The following is a 22,235-nucleotide window of genomic DNA, read 5'->3' as shown; positions in this document are numbered from 1 at the left end:
GCTTTAAAGAAGAATGAAAAGTAACTGCCATGTCTAAGGTCAAAAGTTGTCTTATTTTTTCCTCATGTCAATTTTGTGCACATATTTCAAAATAGAAACGCACAGATGTAAAATGCCAGGTTTTATTTAAGGAAATAGAGACAGATGCAGACAACGGTAGCCCAAACTAATGGAAACAATATTGTCTATAAGATTGTTAAGGGTACTCATAAGAGAATAAATGAAGCGAGCCACCCTCTTATGCTGTGTTTCTTTGTGGTTTTCATGCAGTGATCTGGTATGAACAGATGGACGCTCTCTTCAGTTCACAGTCGGCTGCCGTCCACCAGCTCTCGTCTGCAAAAAGGGTAGAGACAGAATTGTAAAAGACATGTTGGCTCGCCTAACATAACACTCAGGTATTTCTAAGAGCATTTCGTAATAATAAGATAAAGCCCAACATGTCTGGTTACTGGTATTTACAGTATTTATCTAAAATGTACAATTGTGCTGAAGGGACAGAACAATAAGGTTCATGTTGTGGTATCCGAAGGGCCTATAAGGTTAAAGTCTGTATAAAGCTCAAATGTGCGGAGATATTATGAGCACTGTGTTAGTGATTTTCCTCTCAGCAGAGTGATGTGTTGAAGAGGATGTTATATTTGATTCTGTGATTGGGGGCTGAGTGGGATCAATGAATTTATGTGTGCAGCCCCTCAGATGGACTCGGACCTTTACTTGCCAACTCACATCTATTTACTTTATCTAACATGTTACCTAAACGTTGCTGCAGCAAGAGCAGAGTGCATATTGGCAGTGTATTCTCCAAACTTTCCATGGAGTCTGTAAATTGATGCTGAAAACTTGATAGAATAAAACCTTTATGATCAAGTACAGTGTCAGCGGAGTTCCTCTTCCACACACCTGCAACACAGCATCGCAACTAAAGATACCACAATGTCTAAGCAGATAGTCAGGTTGTCCTTAGTGCCACAGGGCAAAGATTCCTTCAAACAAGTTAATATTTTATCTTAACATACTTTTTGTGACACAGCCAGACATTTGGCTTATCTGATCTGTAACCCTTAAATGTATTATGCAGTTAAAGGTGGGATTTTCCAAAAGTTACATAGTCGCACTTTAATGGCCTGCCTGCCTGATACAGAAGTCTATCAGGAAATGCTGATTTCAGACATAAATCAGTCCTTAGTCTGTGTTGTTTTGTTTGTGGTGTGTTCTTACCTATCTTAAACATCTCCACACAGACAGGTTTATCAGTGTGAATGTTGGGGTGACCTGGCATCCAGTCGCTGTAACTCCACTCTGACCCGTCTACCCATGATGCCTGCTGGTTCTGAGGTGTGCCACGCCAACACATACAGTATAGTCAAAATATTTCATACATACTGTATAAGCTTGGTTAAACCATTCTTATTCAAACTGACAGCACATTAGTGGTGGAGGAAGTATTCAGATCCTTTACTAAAGTAAAAGTAGCAAGGGTAACACAAGAATATGAAAAATAGGCTTAAAGTTTCAAAAGTAAAAATAGAAATGCCTCATTACTGTTATATTATTTACTTATTGTTATTAGATTGTTAATACTGTTGCATCAATGCATAAGTATGATTTTACGATTTTCTTTTTTGTTGTTGCTTTCTGGCCTTGTTTAGTGACAGCACAGAAACAGATGGAGCATTTAAAAAAAATAAAAGTTTAGAGGTCAATGTTTTACCAAGGTAAGAATAACACTATCTGTCCTGTTGATAACATATCTGATGACACTCTCCTTGGCTGCCATTATGTGCCCCAGTACAGGGCCAGACTGTTGGCGTCACAGTCAGTAAGCAAATTAATAAAAATGGTGATGTGAGATAGTTTTCCAAAACATTATTCCAAATGCAGGTAGTTGACGAGAGGAACTTGCCTTGACTATGCCTCCCAGCCAGGTCAACACAGGGTTGCGCTCGCCATCCTTGGTTGCCAGGGCAACCAGGCGGGAATGCAGATCGCCAGTGGTTACAGATGCAAGCTCAGCATTCGGGGCGAGAGCTCTGCATAAAGCCTGGAGACAAAGGTCACAGAAAAGTCTGAGATTTAATTTGTAGAGCTACAAACAGATTTTTGTCAATATGGGGAGGTCTTTGAAACAAAACAGTATTGGTCACATGGACTCACCACTGAACGTTTAACTAGGCTGAATTACCGTCCCTGCCTAAAATTGTAATGTGAGATGTATGTGTCTAACCTGTGCATCTTGAAAGGCCAGCGACGTTGGGTTGAACTCATAGCATTTTCCATCAATGACCTCCCCCTTACAAGCCACTCTTTTTGTTTGAAGCCCAGAGGTAAAGTGTTCAGTTCCCTGTCTAAAGCGCAAGGGGATTATAAGAATGGGTTTGGTTCCCTGTCTGAAACCATTTGGGATAGATATCATAGGTTCGGTTCCCTGTCTGAAACCATCTGGGATAGACATCATGGGTTCGGTTCCCTGTCTGAAACCATCTGGGATAGACATCATGGGTTCGGTTCCCTGTCTGAAACCATCTGGGATAGACATCATGGGTTCGGTTCCCTGTCTGAAACCATCTGGGATAGACATCATGGGTTCTGTTCCCTGTCTGAAACCATCTGGGATAGACATCATGGGTTCTGTTCCCTGTCTGAAACCATCTGGGATAGACATCATGGGTTCTGTTCCCTGTCTGAAACCATCTGGGATAGACATCATGGGTTCTGTTCCCTGTCTGAAACCATCTGGGATAGACATCATGGGTTCTGTTCCTTGTCTGAAACCATCTGGGATAGACATCATGGGTTCTGTTCTCTGTCTGAAACCATCTGGGATAGACATCATGGGTTCTGTTCCCTGTCTGAAACCATCTGGGATAGACATCATGGGTTCTGTTCCCTGTCTGAAACCATCTGGGATAGACATCATGGGTTCTGTTCCTTGTCTGAAACCATCTGGGATAGACATCATGGGTTCTGTTCCCTGTCTGAAACCATCTGGGATAGACATCATGGGTTCTGTTCCCTGTCTGAAACCATCTGGGATAGACATCACGGGTTCGGTTTCCTGTCTGAAACCATCTGGGATAGACATCACAGGTTCGGTTCCTTGTCTGAAACCATCGGGGAGATGAGGAGCAGAGGGTTCCTCCACCCGGACCCAACCACCACCATTCTTCTGGGTTGGAACATCAACAGGGACTGGAAGACAGATACCTTCAGATTATACAGGCTTGTTTAGGTATATAATGTGATTCTATTTAGTACATAAAAGAAAACAATACAAAAAGTCTACAGCCATGCTAAAAAGCTCACAATGACAATGCTAGGATGTTGATGTGTCTTAGTTTAGCGTGTTAGCATGCTAACATTAGCTAATTAGCACTTCACAAAGTACAGCTGAGGCTGATGGGAATGTCATTAGTTTTGCAGGCATTTGGTCATGAACCAAAGTATTGGACAAATGGTAAATATAATATGATGATGGTGCTAAAGTGAAAGTCAGTTGACCAAAATCATTAAGATTCATCATCTGGGGACCATGAATGTCTGCACAGTATGTCATGGCAAGGTGTCCAATAGTTATTGGGATATTTCAGTCAGGACCAAATGGTAAGCAACCAACAGACCGACATTAACATCACTGCTTTCAATTCCCTCACCCTCGTCTGTCAGCCAGTGTCTTCTCTCCATCTCTCCAAATCCCTCTTCCAGAGAAGGACGGATGGAAGCTAGAAGTGGAAATGTAAAAATGTAAAAAAAAAAAAAAAAAAAAACTGGCTTAGGTAGTTATTTCTTGATTAGGTTTGAATATATACTTACCCACTCTCCTGTCCATCTCACTGATGTGTTCCTGCACCAGGCCTGTGTTGAGGTCAACAAGGAACCTCCTGGAGGGCTCTGTACCTTGTCGGAAGCCCCTAGGAACAGGTTCATGGATGTCGGAGTGTTCAGTGCCCTGGTGAAAGCCATCAGGGAGCTTATAGGTTGAAGATGTCTTCTGCAAACTTCTTGGGACTGCAAGTGGGGCAGCTTGGAGGCCTGTGAAGGGTATTGTTTATTTTACAGTTAGCTGTTTTTTTGGCCTTCTCTTCGCAAGTTGAGAGGGTTTCTTAAATGGCAGTTACACAAAGGATCTGCAAATATGAATGCAAATCTTGTAGCTGTGGTTGCACATCCTGCTTATTTATTAAGTGTAAGAGATGCTCACATAAAGTACAGGCAGAAACCTAGTGGTGTTAGAATACACAACCTTAGACTTGCTTGCTGATTAAACAAATTCCCTTGCCAGTTGACAGATAAAAAAATGGGTTGTCCCTTTACATCAATTATTAACTATTGTGCCAGAATAATGCGTATATCTTTACCGGTGTAATAAATCAATAATGGTCAAAGTCTAATTTCTAATTTCTGAACAGTTGCTCTGATTACATTGTCGTTTACCACAAGCAGCAGTTTTGGTGCCAAGGCAACAAACCACAAAGCCAAAATTAACTATGACATGGAAAGTATCAAATAATGAACTAGGATCATCAAAGGGAATGTTCTTAAACTGTTATTAAATGGCCTAGTCTGTCGAAAGCCTCTAATTAGCAATGTGAATTTTTATATTCTCCAAATAATTGAAATGAAATATGGTACAGGACAAAAAACTGAAGGCCAGAGTACGGAAATGAAGAGACCTTTATACTACATTGTATTGTGATGTGTGGAGATAATGAAAAATGTAAAATGTTTTTTTCTCATGATCACAGGGAAGATATTTCCTTATCTAACCATAGCGTTATTTTGTATTAAGATTGTGAGATTTTTTCAAGATCATAAGAAAAGCTATTTGTTTATTTACTTATTTCGCAAAATTATTATGTGACCTCCACATGACAAGCTGTCAAAAACCATTATGTTATATAATCTCAGAATAATGATAGAAAACATCTATGGCTATCTGTAATAAAATTACTAATAAAAAGTGTAGTTATGTCAATATCAAAAAACTGATATTTTTTTGTTCATGATAAAACAAACTCTTTGAATCACATCATCTGCAAATTAAAGCATTCAGTAAGTCGTGTGACATTAAATAAATGCTGGCACAGAAATGAATTATCGTATTACTATACTAATGTATCAAACAAGCATACAGTAACTACAATGAAAGAGGAGGGAGTGAGAGCTTACCTGACAGTGTCAGGAACAGTATCACTAACTTGAACATCCTGTAAACACCAGAATAAACAGAGAAACTTTAAACTGCTGCACGATTCCTTCCACTGCCCTGTGCTCTATAAGCGACTAACCCTAGAGACTGTTGCAGTGTAGACGATACGCCAGTTTGTGTGTAGCTTACCTGAGACAACTGTGATGAACACAGCAGAAACAAAAGGCTACCCTTTATACCACTGTCTTGGTCATAAACCCCGAACTAATAACACTGAATGAGATTATTGATTAATCTGCATCTCTCATATCTTGATGATAGCTGATATTCAATGCACTTTGCCCTGAGTTCTTGCCTGATAAAGGTTTGAACCGTTTGAACACAATAGCTGCAGCAAATTCAGTTCAGTTTTCCTTGACATAAGACTTTTTCACAGATGTAAGCATAAACATTCTAAATGGGCCCAAGTTGATTTCCTTTTGCAGTGTATGTGAATGGCATCAACTTACAGGAAGTTAACAAGGGGCCAGGCTGTTGCCTAGCAATGGAATTCCATTGAAAAGATCCTGTTTTCCAGGTTTTGTAGATATGTTAAAGGTGAATGACACTTGTTAATCGGGGGTAGCTCAATCAATATTTGTAAACGTGGATTGAAAGTGGAAATTACAGATGTGACAGGGTTGTACATAGAAACTCAGGGCCCCTGATTCCAATTTGTATTAGGCAAGTGTACAGCCAATGGGCATTTACTCTAAGCGGCATCAAGCTAACCATAATTAACCAGCATTTAGCAGGAACTTGTCGGTTTAGCTTTCAAAATAAAAGTAAACCAAACAACTTCTGATTATGAATGAAAACGTGTGTGCCCCGAACAACAAAAAATTGGATAGTAACTATCTCTAGTTCTCTTATTAAGCAGATACTGAATTTAACATCTGGACGGTGTAAACCCTGAAAAGTTGCAACACGTTTTTTGCTAAAGCTTTTATTTTTAAAGTCATGGCAGGAAGTTGTTATATTATGCCTACTGTGTACAGTTTTCTTGCTAGGAGGTACATGGAGTCTCTCACGTTGCTCATGATTACATAAACCTGGGGAGTTTTAATGCAGCAATAGTATCAGCCTGCTCCGTATTTTGTAGCTGATCATCACACTCACTTCATTTATTTGGGATCTGAGACAACGAGCACCTGCCATAGGTTAACTTGCACGTGACGTTACGCAATGAACGTTACAGTGCCAGAGTGACTTCTCGCAACTAAAACAAGCTAGCTTAGCTAGCTAGCTCAGTGGGCTAAGTCAAACTTCTTTGGGTTTCTCTCCGTTGAGAAGCAAAGAGCTTGACCGAAGTGGACTGTGTCTGCGTGTCCAGCAGGTCGGATATTTCACCAGCTCCTTGTCAACTTCGTGTCTGTAGCTAGCTACTTCAAATGGCTTTAGTAACCGCGTTAAGAAGACTGGCTCACGTCAGGTTACGAGAATATTCCTGGAGGACGGCGGCAGTAACTTCGAGTGCTGGTGCCTGGCTGACTGGCCAGAGGAGTTTTACCACCGGCACACAGTCTCTGAGGTAGGTACATTAACTGAGAGAGTAACTTAGTGTTCAAATACAAGACAACGTTGGAACGCAACCGTGCATACTGTTCATCTCTGTGTTGCATGCACAGAGGCGTACTCCAAACTCCATGCAGAAAACGGGTAGTGAGACATGTGACCTTGCTCATCAGCACACGCCTGGCAGGATATCAGGTAGAACATTAGCTAAATGAAGACGTTTCTCTAAAGTCAATTATTCTTGGCTTTGCTAGGCTCAGACACGTGTGTAGGAAACACTATGCAATGCATAGCGTACTTTCTTTACATTTAATCTTTTAAATTTGCGTTGTTTGTTCCCACAGCTGTCACATTAGTCAATGGGGTTTTATTTAGAGTAAAAACAAACACATGTACAATGGTAGGTTGAAACAAATTGATCAGATCTGGGTTTTTATTAAAATCTGAAATTGTGTGATTTCAATGTGTGAAAACTGGTGTGTTTGTCACATAACAACAAGAGTGGCGGTAGTGTAATCATCATCTTAAAGCTGATTGAACCTTGGATGAGGCTAAAGTGATCCATCCTTCTGTTCAGGTACAAGGCTTTGACCAAGGCTAGGCTTCCCAGGGCCAAACAACTTGTTGAATTGCATAATGCCGGGCTGGGCTTAAACTGGTACACTGTCCCTGTGAGCTCAAATAAGGGGTGCATGGCTGACCCTGACCCTCCCAAGATTAACATGTTAAAAAAAATCCATTTCATGCAGGTGTTTCCAAGTCCATGCATGTTAAAAGTCATGTGGTGCAGGTAGTGGGGCAGCTAAGTTAAAAAATATTCATAACAATTTATTTTTCGATAAAGCAACACATTTAGCACAGATGAAGGTTTATATTTTATGAAAAGATATAGATAAATCGGCCATTTTTCAAAATAAAATAAATATGACAATGCTGCAGAAAAACTGAATGCATGACTCTTCATGATTGCCAAGGTGTGTTCAAGCTGATTTAGAAGATCACAGACAAGCCAAAGTTCTGTACCTTTCTTTAAGACTGTGCACACCAGAAACTGCTCGCACAAAAACATATGAATCAACAGTACAAATGAATATTGTCTGCAGGCCGAGAAGTGCAGCACGTGAAACGTGGAGTAACATCCTACTGTCAGCCTCCTCATGGCTGCATGGAGGACAAATCCTGGAGCGGTGGCTTACATTTCAAATACATTACCATGCTTGGTAAGAAATGAGTACCTACCTTTGGTAACAAGTGTAAATAATCAATCAAATGTATGCAACAGAACTTGATATTTTACATGTAAACAGAATCTGCTTTGTTAACATACGTTTATGTGCCAAAAATGAGATGAAGAGACCAATTGGAGTGAATAGAGAGAAAACATAACCAACCGTAATCTGCTCACTGGAGCAATTGATGACGATTTTCACCTTTTAGACGGGCATACCATGACAACCCAGAGTTCTACCAAAGTTCAGTATAGCTTTAACTGTGACTAAGGGTTACCGATGACGCTGGACTTTATCCAGCGATATCTCTGTCCATTGTACTGCTAATCAACGTTCTATAGATGCATGTTATGCATTCCAGCATGAAAGCAAGTGGGTTAAGTTGGACCCTGAAGTGACCAGGCTCCTCCTTTTAGAAAGCACCCCTAAAAAATAAAGAGGGAAAAACTGTAGTCTGACATCTGATCTAATCAGCTTGAACACACCTTGGCAATCGTCAAGAGTCATGATATCGGTTTTCTGCAATATTCCGGCATATTTGGCAGCCCCGATATATCTTTTCATAACATGCACATCTGTGCCAAATGTGTTGCTTTTATCACAAAATAAACATTTGTTATGCTATGCTTTCTTTCACTTTCACTAAGACTGAGGCTAAAGTGATCCATCCTTCTGTTCAGGTACAAGGCTTTGACCAAGGTCAGTCTTCCCAGGGCCAAACAACTTGTTGAATTTCACAATGCCGGGCTGGCCTTAAACTGCCTGACACTGTCCCTGTGAGCTCACGTCAGGCGTGCATGGCTGACCCTAACCCTACCGTACCTATCATGTTCGAAAATCCACTTGGGCGATCAAAGTTTAATGCAGGCTTTTCCAGGTCTATGCATGTTTTGGTCTTAAAAGATCATGTAGTGCAGGAAAGTGTATGGAATTTGATAATTGGCTCTTTTTTTTTTTTTTTAAGCAGATTACACAGGGTTCCCGCTGGTCCTGAGATTTCCAGGTGGTCATTGAGTTTAATATTCATGGCCAAGGAAATCAGAGGTTGACTAGGAGTGCCAGGGAATTTCATGAATTAGTTTTTTCCAACTGCTTACACACGTTTTCAAAACTGTCTCCTTTTTTCAAAACTCTACACACAATTCCCAAAACTGCACACACAAAATGCAAAATGCCTCACATCTCCTTCAAAATGAAGCACTGCATTCAAAATGCCATAAACACATCTCAAAATGAAGCATTTGCATCAAATGGCAAACACTTTTTTCAAAATAGTAAATCTTTGGATATACCATGTACACACTGTTGTTCTAAATCTAAAGCTCTTTTGTCTTTCATAGGCTTATATCTACATTTACAATGTTCTAGAGAGAAAGTAATCTGCTGAGAGTGGTTGAAAAGTGCACTGTAAACAACAATGTAATGTTACAGTAAAACAGAAAATATTTATTGGACAAAACATCACGTTTGTAAGAGTAGCACAGTGTTGTATACAGTAGCATGAAACAAGAAAACAAAAGTACAAACATATGTAACCTGTGTGTGTGTGTGTGTGTGTGTGTGTGTGTGTGTGTGTGTGTGTCTTTGATAATAGTTTTCTTTAGTCTACAGTTTTTTCAAGAGTGCGGCTCACTAGCCCCATACGTATCGGCTATACCTTATATCAGAACAATTTAGGAAACGTGTGTTTGAAACTCTTTTCACGGTTATAACAACAGTTATTGAGCCAAATCCCCTTGTCACTCTCTTTGGAGTTCCCCAGGAGGAATTGCATCTATCGCAGTGTTTCCCACAGATTAGAAGCCAATTTGTTTGTCTATTTGAGATACTTATTTTCATACAATCAAGTATCAAAAACTGAGGAGGACACGCTGTTGGATGCTGTCCTCCTCTCCTACTCTTTTTTTCAATGCCTAACAAATCTATCTGTTTGTCTCCCTGACTCTGTCTTTATGATTGAGCCGCACTGGTTGAAACCTGAAAATATTGTAAACAAATTAATTACAATAACTAATTAACTGGTCGGACTGTTCAGCTCAGTTTCAGACTGATACCTCCGGTTGAGGCTGGTCCTCATCCTCAACACGTGCCTTTTTCAGTGGAAGAGTAAAAAAATGACATAACATTATTTATAATACGTTTATTTGATTCACAGCTGCTACATATAGTGTTTTGACCTCGACAACCCAACTGCATTACACCGCAAACTTGCGACTAGTTAATTTTCTAAAGCAGGCGCAATCGCTTGTTTGCTGAAAGTTGGGTCGGGACTAACCCTTTTTGTTTCGACCCTCCACAGTAGTTTATGAGTAGTGCAGTAGGTTCTTCTGTATTCACTCCTTTTTTAAGGATGTCTGGTCCCTGAGATGTGATTGTATTTAATTATTTATTTATTTTGCACAATGTGTGGATGTGTGGCTGTGTTACTCCTGACCTGGGGCTGGGAGGGTGGACTGTTTATGAAAATGATTGGAAAAGAAAACCCAACTGGTTGGAAAGAACGTTCTCTTCAGCTAAATAGTGACTAAGACCAGTGCAAACTAAGCAGATGAAGAATGTTTATCCTCAACCTTCATGACGCTGAATAGAAACATTTATGGACAAATGTCTAATCCAACACTGTTAAAAAATATCATACTTTTGGGGCACCTGAGTAGCTCACCTGCGCCCCATGTACAGAGGCTTAGTCCTTGCCGCAGCGGCCGTGGGTTTGATTCTGACTTGCAGCCCTTTGCTGCATGTCATTCCCCCTCTTTCTCCCCCTATTCCTGTCTTCAGCTGTTCTGTCAAGTTCAAGTTCAATACTTTATTTCCATGTCAACATAGTTGATTGGAATTTCTCTTGGTGCCAATCAGGTTAAAAAAAAAGGCAAAACATACACAGGAACATAGTAGTACATAAAAGACAATCACATAGACAATCATACAAACCAGTAAAAAGCTGTAAAGACCTTGTGCTATTGCAACTTCCCATAAAGACTCTTGTGCAGTCTCTAAAGTGCATTTGAATAAGGTGCATTAAGTACAGGTTTACTCTACAAGGTGCCTGAGCATTAAGGAGCCTAATAGTGGCGGGGTAAGTACGGTTACAAAAGCGGGATGTTTTGCCTCTGAGACTTTGAACTCTCTTTCCAGAGGGCAGTAGTTGGAAGTAGTCGTCTAGCACTTTCTGTGCTTTATGGCTGGTCCGCGTGGCGTAGATAGAGGCTACAGATGGGATGGCACGTCCTATCATTTTGGATGCGGTGTGCACCACCACCTCCAATTGCATCCTCTCTGAAGAGGAATCTAATAAATGCCCCAAAAATAATCTATTTTTCTATTTATAATCTATAAAAAAAAATACAATCTGTGAGTCATTGTCTTAATGTTTATATAGCAACAGCTGAACAAAGGTTTGAAGAATTCATTTTCATTCATGTGTAATTATATCTGCAGTCAAATTGTGGAATTGCATAGTCTAATAATGCAACGTTTTTAAAATTATATTTTAATACAGCTATTTAGTCAAACAAGAGACCTAATTTAAGTAATTCCATCATTATTCATAATATATTTGTTAAAGACAAATGACACACATGATGAAATTATGCCTGCTTATGTGATATAAAATAGCTTTTCTTGATGCATAAAGTGTTAACCTTCAATGCATCTGTGGTTTACTGATGTGTTGGAAGGCATCATTGATTTTTAACTGGTCACTGTTGTCTAATTTAGAAATTGGTCTGACAATGTGACAATTGTTATGTGATCCCACTGGGATAACCTCATAACCTTGGCCTTATATATTCACAGCAGGAGAACCCCTAATAAAAATATGATATACTATAGAAAGAGCATCGTACTCCTTCTCCACATTTTCGTCTTAGAGGTTTTCTAGTAGAGCTTCTTCACCCTATATAGACAGAACTACTTGTTTTCTTTTTATAAATAGTTACCATAGTGATCCTTATTACTTGGCTTATTATTTTCTCAATTGATCAGTAAATCGTTTGGTCTATAAAATTGTGTGTAACTATTGGAGGGTTACAAAATATACAACATACAAAGCTGGAGTAAACTGTACTTATATAAATCAACAGGCCGTAGATAGGATTTTATATAGTTGACACTGTTCTGGGTTTCCCACACTGAGGTTTTGAAGCACTTTGGCATCTTTTGGTCTGAGTGCAGTGATGAGCTCTGACCACTAGAGGACAGTGACGGGTGGTGGAAACTGTCAGGGCTGTAGGGAGCCTGGCAGGTGAAAATGAGTCTTTTAAGAGTCTGAGTTAGAAATGGTTGACTGACAACTGTGTGTGTTTCGTCAGGTCAGACAACAAGGTGACGGTCCACTTCATCAACCGAGACGGGGAGAAGGTCACAGCGAAGGGGTCGCCGGGAGACTCACTGCTGGATATTGTCATTAATGAAGACCTTGACTTTGATGGCTTTGGTACACACACATACACACACACACACTCACTCACACTCACACACACACACTTCGGTGTAGGATAGACTGAGATTTCCGGCTGTGAAAGTCCACCCTACGATGAAATATTATGTTATTACACCTCTCAACCAATTCACAACCCAAAACCAGATTACAGTTGGATAGATATGTCTATTGCATTGAGTGATGTTCCCTCCGTGTCTGTATTGCAGGATATTTAACCTTATTCTTCTCACCTGAAAGGACATACAATGTAGCAGGCATTCAAATTTATTTAAATATGATTCACCTCAGGCCTCGCTCTTTCAGGCTCAGGAGTTGAGACATTGAGGCCTCTGTGACCTCCAGACATAATGTGTGTGTGTATGTGGGTGTGTGTGTGTGTGTGTGCGCGCGCGTGCGTGTGCGCGCTTGTGTGTGTGCTTGTTTGTTTTCAGGGGCATGTGAGGGAACCTTGGCGTGCTCCACATGCCATCTGATCTTTGACGAGGACGTCTACAAAACTCTGGGGCCGGTCACAGACGAGGAGATGGACATGCTAGATTTAGCCTACGGCTTGACTGACACGTAATGAGGACACAAACACTTTTTGCCTTGAACACACAGCAGGCCTGTGTAAACACACGGCCAAACCTGTCCATCCAGTAGTGAGATTCCATCGACCACAGCTACTTTTAATTGGATTTTTTTTTATTCGTCAGTGGCAGCATCTTTACATAGACAATACTTGTTAAGTGGATAAATTCTTTTTTTTTCCTATAAAAATGTGCTGATAAAAAAAAAAAAGAAGATTGAAAATATCTGTCTTATCCTTTTTAAGACAGGTGTGTTACACCCTGCATGATGCTGATGAGATGTTTCTGTTGAGGTAAAGTGATTAGTACGAGTTAATCTTATACCAGAATCAACTTAACTCTGCAAGTGGGCCGTACTGTTCAACGAGCTGTAAACCCAACAGTGACATATTATCAGTTACACCTTATAATATAGGAAAAACAACTTGTGCTTCAACTTTACAAAATGCACTCATCGTATTTTGGCTTCATTTCAATTTTAAATAACTAACAATAAAAACATCTGTATATAGTGTAAATAAATGAAATGGCTGTTGCTGAAAACATGGCGACCCGAAAGCTAAAGACTTAACACTCCTTATTTTTTTTTCTCCCCACAGATCTCGCCTGGGTTGCCAGATCTGTCTGACGAAGTCTCTGGAGGGCTTGGTGGCCAGGGTTCCGGAGAGTGTAGCGGACATCCGACAGAGCAAAGACGGATCCTCTTAACCCCGCGGCGGGGCAACGTGGAGTAGACATTGTGGTTGTGCCCGGTCAGGACTGAGGGAATGTGCACAGGGACGATGGTGGGTGTTAATCTGTCAGTGTCACTGCTGGACTGCCACAGCATTATTTCCTCCCTTTTTTTCCTTTTTTTTTTTTTTTTAAATGAAAATACTTCCAAGTCAGAAAACAAGAGCCAGCTTTTAATAGCCAGAATGTAAAAATACAGGATTTGGACTCGCAAATCCTTTTTTTTTTTTTTTTTTAAGAAAGTAAAACTACATAGGCAAGAGTTTTAGAGTTAAACCTGTAAACTCTGTAACCATTAGAGAACCTTGCCGTCCTGGTGAAAGGAATCATGACAAAATATTATGACATAAACTCTAAGCTAAGACAAACCTATATCATATCCTTATAAACTCTTCATGTTAATCCTGATTTAAGGTTTGCCAATTTTAATCACTTAAAAATCTTTTATTAGTTACTATGACTGAACATCACTTTGCAGACTGCAACATGTGCTATATACACCTCTAGTTTGTGGCTGTGCCTTCGATTATCTAAGGAAGTATCTTTTGCTTTTCTTGTTAGTATGGCTGAATTTACAAGATTGTCTCTTTGTGTGTAAAAGCAGTCATTATCACTGAATAAGGAAAAGGTACACCGCTAAAAGAGTACACAGCTGACTGCAGCCTGTGAAGGAAATGTTTGTGAACCAATGCAACTAACAGTTCTTGACGCCTCAGATTGTGCTGATGTCCCCCAATATTTTATTCAACATATGTATACCCCTACTATTGTTGGTTTGATCAGATCCTTTATGTAAACGTATAATTCTGTCATGTGATTGTACATAGCTAGAACACACACATATATCATATATGTATGGAGTTAAAAATAATGTAATAAAAAAATCACCTTTCTAATGGCGTGTTGAACTGTCAGTTTTTTCATGTTCTATATATTCAGTTTGAAAATAATATCTTGTTTCTAGCACAGCATGTCCTTCTTTCCCCCTGCCGATAACCAAACTGTAAACCAATAATTACATCAAACGTTAATCAAGTCATTTTATTTGCAAATGCAGGTTTTATTTTAGGCATGTTAACACAGCGTATGAATACATGTACGTATATAGAAAGGAGGCATAGACAATATAATAAAGCAACAGTCTTGTGGCCTATTTAAACAACATTTTGAGCTGCATAAAATATAAAGCTTGAAAAACATCCTTGAGGGGTCATATTTACATAATAGAAACATTGCGACAGGACACATTTGATTAATGCAAATCAATACAGGCATGTGTGAAAACCACATTGTTGGCAACAAATAGAAAATCAAGGATCATACCTACAAATTGTTCTACTGCATGTATGTACTGCTGTATGTGCTGGAACACGTCATTTCATATGTCACAAGTGCTAATGCTGAGAAGCGTTTGAAATGTATATAGTGTTTAAAAAAAAAAAGACTTGTAGAACAGTGTATGCCATTAATGACCAAATATTTAAAGAGCAAAGACTCACTGCAGACAGAAAAACCTAATCGGTGTCACCTAAAAAAGGAGTTGTTCAATAGTAAGAGGCAGTTCAGATTTTCCACTAAAATCACATGACCTTAATCTACAAGTCTTGTGTAAATTTGGAACATATTTGTTAAAGTTAAGATACCAACAGTAACATGAAGTGATGCTTCTGAATCTAAACTATAATCATGATTGTATTAGCCGTTATATAAGCTATAGCGGTACACTGATTTGGTGTAAAAAGTAAAAAAAAAAAATCTTATTATATCCCATAATGTCTCCTATTAATTATGTTTAAATGCAACTATTGTGCTTAAACTTTTAATTTTAAATCAAATCATTTTAAATAAGTACTGATGCAGGAAATCAGTGATGCTCACATAATGTTAAAAGTTGTGTAGGCCGGCTCTTTAAAGGGTCTGCTTTTAACAAAACTCAGGTTTACTTTATAATAAACTCAGTATAGTCATTAACCATTCATTAATGGTACCTAACAGATTGAAATGTCCAAACATAATACAGCAGAAAATCCAATGATGAATCATAAGTGAGAGATTTTACTTGTTCATGGTAAAAGAAGGCAACCCCAGGTAGTTTAAATTGGCAGGTTTTAACTTTGGCCTGATATAGTTCAAAATAAAAACACAAGTTACATTCTTCTAAAAAAAGCTCATGGATTGGATATAACTTAGTTTCATTATGCATTTGATACAAAAACAATCCATCAGTTTAGACTGTTCTAAACATTTTTCAATAGTATTTGTGCATCTGCATGTGTAAATCCAGCATTGAGGACATTCAAGCAAAAATGTATACATTCCCTTAATGACAGTAAGCTGTAACTAACGTTTTCAAAATTTAGTTTTTTTTTGCTTGAAAGCTAGTTTTTCTACCAAAGCAAATGAATTAAATTGTAAGTCCTGTCACAGACTTAGGCAAAATGTATTGGATGGTAGAGGTCAATGCGTTAAGAGCCTAACGAAACACTAAAAAGCAGTCATGCATTTAAGGTGCCGAGTATAATAACCATTTTGTTTTTCTTTTCTAGTGCGTGTTTAAGTTAAGTGATTTGTCTTGTTGCATTCATGTAATCCAGTTCTGCTCCAGTCCTAATCAGACATAAGATTCTTCAGCAAACAGAAGCTGGTCAAAGTCTGGTTCTGCTGCAGGATCGCTGCACCTTTTCAGCCATTCCTTGCGACTCTCCAGCAGAGCGAGCGTCACCTGCTGGCTGCTCTGGGGGTTACTGCGCGGGTGAGAGGAGAAGTAATCCCTCACTGCTTTGGTGGCAAAGGGGGACAGGCAGAACCGGACCTCTGGTGTCCCTCCCTGTGAATCCACCTCCAAGACCTTCAGTCCCGGGTCGCTGGGCAGCCTGGCCCGTGTCAGGGTGGAGGCTCGGTCCACAACCTGCCGTCCGGGCTCTGATCCCCGGCGCTTGTAGAGCCGGGCATCGCATCCCTCCTCCACGGAGTGAGACTTGTGTTTCTTGAACAGGGACAGAGACGGACCACTCTGCCTGTAGAATAAAGACGGCGAAGGCTGCTTTAGCTCGTTGGCTTCCCTTTCAGCTGCGCCGCTGTGGTTGGTGCTGTCACTTCCTGTATGGGCATGGGTGCTGTTGAGCGGGGAGTCTGAGGTATGGAGCCAGGGGGGCTTGGGAAATTCGAGACTCCCTGTAGAGCGGTGGTGGGAAGGGGGGCTGGATGAGTCCTGGTTAGGATGCCGGGGCTTGTGGGAGTCTGGGCCAGGCCTCCCCTTTACATGGCTCCCTCCTCCTCCTCCTCCTGCTGCATCTTTCGAGGCTCTGCTGATGGTTTTGGGCTTCTGTTGGCTGCAGATCGGTTTTGCTCCTCCCCTTTCGCCTGCTTTTCCTTTCACTGGGACAGGTTTCCCAAGTTGGAGCGACTTATCAGTAGGATCTCCCTGTTTGTAGAAACACAGAATGCATTGAGTTTAGATTCTCTTCACCATATATTTTTCTCAAAGGTCCACTTTGATTGATGATCTGCAGCTCAAGGCCTTTAATCAGTGCTGGTTGGGTAACTTTCGGTCAGGTTAGAACAAGTTGTCATATTGTGGGGGAAAGCATACCCCTGCATTGACTTTTTCAACATTCTATACTATGACTTTTTTTAATCACCTTTTGACATATGACTTTTTTATGACTTTTTGACATACTATACTATGACTTTTTTCGATATATGTAGTATGACTTTTCTGTTACTTTTTTCGTCATTCTATATGCTATGACTATTTTTTTATTTTTATTTTTTTTTAATTACGTTTTTCGGCATACTATACTGTGAGTTTTTTTATTTCGTTTTTGAAGGTGTGAACAACAAATAATAGAAACTTGAACTATCAGCTTGAGGAATAGCTCACTGAGATAAGCTTCTGACTCAACAACCTGAGGTTGAAGGATCAAATCCCACATTTGTGTTGACAGTTTTTCAACGTCTTTCCTCTGAAATGTGAACGATAAATACAACTTCCAACAAGTTTAGAGTATCAGATCAGATAGCTCAGTGTGATGGAACGCTGGTTGGAAGGACACAATGGTTGTGAGTTCAATACTCACAAAGAGCACACCTTATGATGAAGTTCAACATCCAAGAACGCGAGGTCCTTCACTCAGGAGGGGTTTGTGTCCTGTGTGTTGTGGAAAAGTACTTTCCAAGACCCAACTGTCTGAGTCTCCATAAAGATGCCGAGGACAGTTGGGATTAGGAAAGTACTTAACCATGACATGTGGGACATGAACCCTGGTCTCCTGTGTTGTCCTTATGACACTTAGAGAAAAAAATTCATGGTTGCAGTCAGCAAAAGGTAAGGTGCGCACAACCCCTTTGGGGTTGTGCGCACCTTTTAAGACAGTTGGGGAAACCCTGGTAGCAGTCGGAGTACTTTACTACTGTCTTGCCGGTAGGCACCACCCCTTCGGGGTGGTGCCTACCTTATGCACATCCTACCAGGGAACACTGGATGTGAACCTGAGTCTCCTGGGTGAAGGGCTGATGCTCATTCGACTCTGCCACCACCTCTGCCGCCACCTCCAACAGTTACAGTACGCAGTTAACACGAACTCTTGGGTTTAGGAAAGAAATAATTTTTCTGTGAAAGACTTGGTGTTTCTGGGTGTTAAACCTCTTAATGAAGTGGACCTCATGGGTATTGAACTCACAACCACTGTGTTCTTCCAACCAGCGTTCCATCACACTGAGCTATCTGATCTGATACACTAGACTATTGTTTTGAGTATTTGACTTTTCCCTTCCAGTTTTAGACTTTGAAAATGAACAGCACCTCAGAGAGATTGAACTCTCAACCTCCAATCTTCTTGAGAGTTTAACCTTCACCTTATCTTGCTGAGCTATATGCAAAACTTGTAAAGACTTTGGTTGGAAGTTGTATTTATCGTTCACATTTCAGAGGAAAGACGTTGAAAAACTGTCAAGACAAATGTGGGATTTGATCCTTCAACCTCAGCTTGTTGAGTCAGAAGCTTATCTCAGTGAGCTATTCCTCAAGCTGATAGTTCAAGTTTCCGTTCTATTATTTGTTGTTCACACTTTGTCCTTGTAGACTAATTGATTTCATGTGACAAATCAAATTGATTGATTAATTGGTTGATTGATTTGTTAATTGATCTGTTAATTGGTTGATAACTTAATTGATTAATTAGGAATAGCTCACAGAGATAAGTTACTGACTCAACAATCTGAGGTTGAAGGATCAAATCCCACATTTGTCTTGACAGTTTTTCAACTTCTCTCCTCTGAAATGTGAACGATAAATACAACTTCCAACCAGAGCCTTTACAAACTTTGCAAATAGCTCAGTAAGATAAGGTGAAGGTTCAAATCTCATGAAGACTGGAGGTTGAGGGTTCAATATAGCTCAGCGTGATGGAACGCTGGTTGGAAGAACACAATGGTCATGAGTTCAATACTCACAAGGTACACTATAAGGTTTAACATCCAGAAACATGAAGACTTTCACCCAGGAGACTGGGGTTTGTATTAACTGCGCTGATATTATACATGTCTCACTCTGTAGTTAAAACAGAGCGCTCAACACAAAAAAAAGAGTGTGAAAAGAGGAGCTGCAGTACAACAAATATACAGTGTTTTCTGAAAATCAAACCACATAAACCTATTCTGGTACAACCTCTAAATACAATTATGAACCTGAAAATGAGCAAGTCAAGAACTTATCAATACAGTAGTTAAGTGTGTTGGATCAGATAGCTCAGCGTGGTGGAACGCTGGTTGGAAGAACATGATGGTTGTGAGTTTAATACTTAGGAGGTGCACTTTATTATGAGGTTAAATACAATAAAGTCAAATACACTGTTCTAAGCGCACTTGTGTTGATGTTCTCGACACTAAAGGCGCCAGTGTCAGGTTCAAGACCTGCTCTCTTAGTATAAAAACAGTCATGTAACTCATAACCTCTGCTGTTCTAAAGGAAATACTATTTTAATTCTCTAATCACTTTTACTGGTGTCATTCCTGTAGATGTTTCAAAATTGAACACCTGTACAGAAAGGGTAGTTGTATTTGACAGTAGCATAACATTTGGAAATGCATCAAAACAAAATGACTGTGACTAATTAGTGAATGAAAAAAATATTTCAGTTAGAAAAGTGATAAGCAGGGCGCCTGGATAGCTCAGTTGGTAGAGCAGGCGCTTATGTATAGAGGTTTAATCCTTGACTCCGACCTGCGGCCTTTTGCTGCATGTCATTCCCCCTCTCTCTTCCCTTTCATGTCTTTAGCTGTCCTGTCAAAATAAAGGCCTAAAATGCCTTTATTTATCTTAATTTACCTTTATTAAAAAATAAATAAATATATTAGTATTTTTTACTCACCCCAGTCTTGTCCTCTTCTTCCTTCTCCAAGTTGTCTTGTTGGGTTAGTGACAGCCTCCGGCCTTTCTTCAGCCAAGAGTTTGGGTGGAGGCCCCTGCAGCTTTTTAGGGTCCCCCAGTTGAGTGCTTCTTTGGGTGGGGAGCCTTTTGGACAAGTCTCCAGGTCTGGATGTCCACCAGAGGTCAGAGTAGAGCTAATGGTTAGAGGTGTAGAGGGGACAGAAGAGGGAACAGATAAAGGGGGCGCGCTGGAGGGCAGATGTGCCTTGGCTGGCTGCAGCCCCCGTCTGGTCGCCCAGGTGTGGTCACTGCTGAGGGAGTGCAAGGAGTCCAAGGAGTCCAGGGAGGAGCGGGTTTGTGCAGGGGAGGTGGCGGTGGAGGAGAGGCTGGGGGAGCTCGCTTCCTGAGCTCCATGCAGGGTTGATGCGGGCTCACCTCCACCCCTCCTGGTCTGACCTCTGGAGTGTGTGCAAGTGAGTGTGTGGCTGCTCGGCTTCTTGGAGAGCTCTTCTTCTTCATTATCTTCATCCTCGCCAGAGAGACCATCAGTACTCCCTGAAACCCACGGCCGGAACTTGGCCACATATGCTATAGCCGGCTCTGAGCGCCGGCGCTGTGTGTGCCGACCATCCAGGGACAGTGAGTCCAGCGTGGAGGTGTCTACAGTCAATGCGTCCTGTCTCCGTCCTCTGGCTCTCCCCAGTGGGTGTAACTTCAGACACTCTGGGCTGTCAGTTTGGGTCTGGTGCAAGTCTGGGTCTGTGTCTGGGTCGTAGTCGCTGAATGTGAGGATGGAGTCCAGGCTACCTTGTAGTGGTTTGGGTCTGGTGTGCCTTCTGCTACAGAAGCCCGGTGAGCCCCCGCTGATGTTGTCCAACTCGTTCTCTAGACTGTCGTAGGATGAGTCTGTATGAGGGTACAGCCATAAGTCTAACGGTCCAGCAACAGGACCAAGAGTTGATGCAGAAGAGACAAAGCAAAAGGAAACACACACAAACAAACTGTTTGCAAAACATTGCAAATGGGATCTGTTTCCATAGCTCACGATTTACGAGGCAAACTAAATGTGCAACTTCTAGCCAGTAAATACTTGTCTTCATGAATAATTCTACTCATGAAGAATTTTCCTGTAATCTGTGGGGTTTCTTTTGACATTGATATGACTTTATAAAGAAACAAAATAAAAAACACATTTTCCAACTTCTAATCCTGCATCCTCGTGTCACTTGTGCAATTATTTCTTGTTATATGCCAAACATGTAAAACAAAGTTTTAATTCTATCCTGAACTCGGTGACGGAAAGGTATCCATTCAAATGTGATTTGGGGATGCACTTGACCATAAGCTCATGGGTCATAGTAGCTGGCAGTGATATCATGGTCACACATCTACCACCTATGTGTTTCCTCCTCATCTAACAATGCAGACTCCGTGTTTACTGTGATGGATTACTCAACTCATTAATAAAACAGTAGATATGCTTACTGCTAGCATGTGTCCAAAATGATTAAGGAACATTCTAAATGGATGCAGGAGATGTCACAAAAATAGACTAATAACATAAATGTTTAATCCCTCTCGAGTTAAAGACATTTGTGTACCTGATCCCATCTCGTCAGTGTTGAGTCTGTGTGGCTGCCCTCCAAACAGGGAGGAGGGATCCTCTCCCAGAATCTGCTGACAGTGTTCAATCATAAACTTTACCAGCTCACAAACCTGCAGAAGACAGGAGGAAGAGAGAGGTTGGTATTAAACTAGTGTAACAACAGAGATTCAATGATAACAGTGAAACAGTTGTGTTAGCATTTCTCACTGTTCATTGTCCAACTAACTGTAGTGTTGAAACTTTTCAAGGCTGCGGGGAAGCACTCTCCTATCTCCTGCTTTCAGCATTTAAAGTGCATCTTTTCGGAGCAGCTACTTGTGTTACAATGCTTAATACTTTCTGGAACAAAGTGCTTTGCAGGACATCAACCCTGAGGTTGCTTAGTTCACATCAAAGTCAAACTGTTCTAAAATATACAGACCTTCTACACTTTTTATAATGCTGATTAAACATTCCTGAGAAAAGCCTGACGTGGTTTAGGGTGTTACAATGCTCTCATTAACAGGGGAATTAACACACACACAGACATGTTGATCTAAAAATAACTTTTAGTTGGCAGTTTGTGCAGCTTAACATTTGTGTGAA

The 22,235-nt window shown here is 40.5% G+C and overlaps 3 protein-coding genes and 1 long non-coding RNA gene across 6 annotated transcripts in view; 1 reads left to right on the top strand and 3 right to left on the bottom strand.

Annotated features, from left to right (window-relative positions):
* Positions 1-108: 108 nt before the first annotated feature.
* Positions 109-5,578, bottom strand: LOC116044578 (actin cytoskeleton-regulatory complex protein pan1-like). 2 transcript variants are annotated; one of them, XM_031291894.2, is made up of 8 exons: positions 5,339-5,578; positions 5,170-5,207; positions 3,814-4,032; positions 3,654-3,722; positions 2,228-3,192; positions 1,907-2,044; positions 1,222-1,333; positions 109-336 (listed from the first exon to the last, which is right to left on the bottom strand). In XM_031291894.2, the coding sequence occupies exons 2-8, from the start codon at positions 5,204-5,206 to the stop codon at positions 263-265; spliced, it is 1,614 nt and encodes a 537-aa protein (XP_031147754.1). In that variant the 5' UTR covers position 5,207; positions 5,339-5,578; the 3' UTR covers positions 109-262. The 2 variants fall into 2 exon arrangements, with proteins under 2 accessions (XP_031147754.1, XP_031147755.1); XM_031291895.2 differs by having other exon boundaries at positions 3,654-3,698; positions 5,170-5,577.
* A 609-nt stretch (positions 5,579-6,187) lies between these two features.
* LOC116044604 (adrenodoxin) lies at positions 6,188-15,116 on the top strand. 2 transcript variants are annotated; one of them, XR_004103716.2, is made up of 5 exons: positions 6,188-6,719; positions 12,243-12,367; positions 12,805-12,934; positions 13,542-13,727; positions 14,279-15,116. XR_004103716.2 is itself a non-coding variant. In XM_031291930.2 (4 exons), exons 1-4 carry the CDS (start codon positions 6,580-6,582, stop codon positions 13,648-13,650), a joined length of 504 nt encoding a protein of 167 aa, XP_031147790.1. In that variant the 5' UTR covers positions 6,188-6,579; the 3' UTR covers positions 13,651-15,116. The 2 variants fall into 2 exon arrangements, 1 of the variants encoding a protein (XP_031147790.1); XM_031291930.2 differs by having other exon boundaries at positions 13,542-15,116.
* Positions 14,702-22,235, bottom strand: part of LOC116044567 (rho GTPase-activating protein 20-like) — a 23,119-nt gene continuing 15,585 nt past the window's right edge. The window contains exons 15-17 of the mRNA XM_031291866.2: positions 21,646-21,760; positions 20,046-20,974; positions 14,702-17,098 (exon numbers count right to left, since the gene is read on the bottom strand). Of these exons, the coding sequence (XP_031147726.1) occupies positions 16,286-17,098; positions 20,046-20,974; positions 21,646-21,760 (1,857 nt within the window). The 3' untranslated portion in view covers positions 14,702-16,285. The remainder of the gene's footprint in view (positions 17,099-20,045; positions 20,975-21,645; positions 21,761-22,235) is intronic.
* Positions 18,079-19,852, bottom strand: LOC118494438. The gene is made up of 3 exons (XR_004896568.1): positions 18,569-19,852; positions 18,532-18,536; positions 18,079-18,413 (listed from the first exon to the last, which is right to left on the bottom strand). It is a non-coding gene; the product is annotated as an uncharacterized LOC118494438 (long non-coding RNA).

The sequence above is a fragment of the Sander lucioperca genome, chromosome 24 (genome assembly GCF_008315115.2).
Source record: "Sander lucioperca isolate FBNREF2018 chromosome 24, SLUC_FBN_1.2, whole genome shotgun sequence".
NCBI classification, from domain to species: domain Eukaryota; kingdom Metazoa; phylum Chordata; class Actinopteri; order Perciformes; family Percidae; genus Sander; species Sander lucioperca.
Note: the sequence above shows the minus strand (reverse complement) of the source record. Positions and strands in the feature narration are given on the sequence as shown.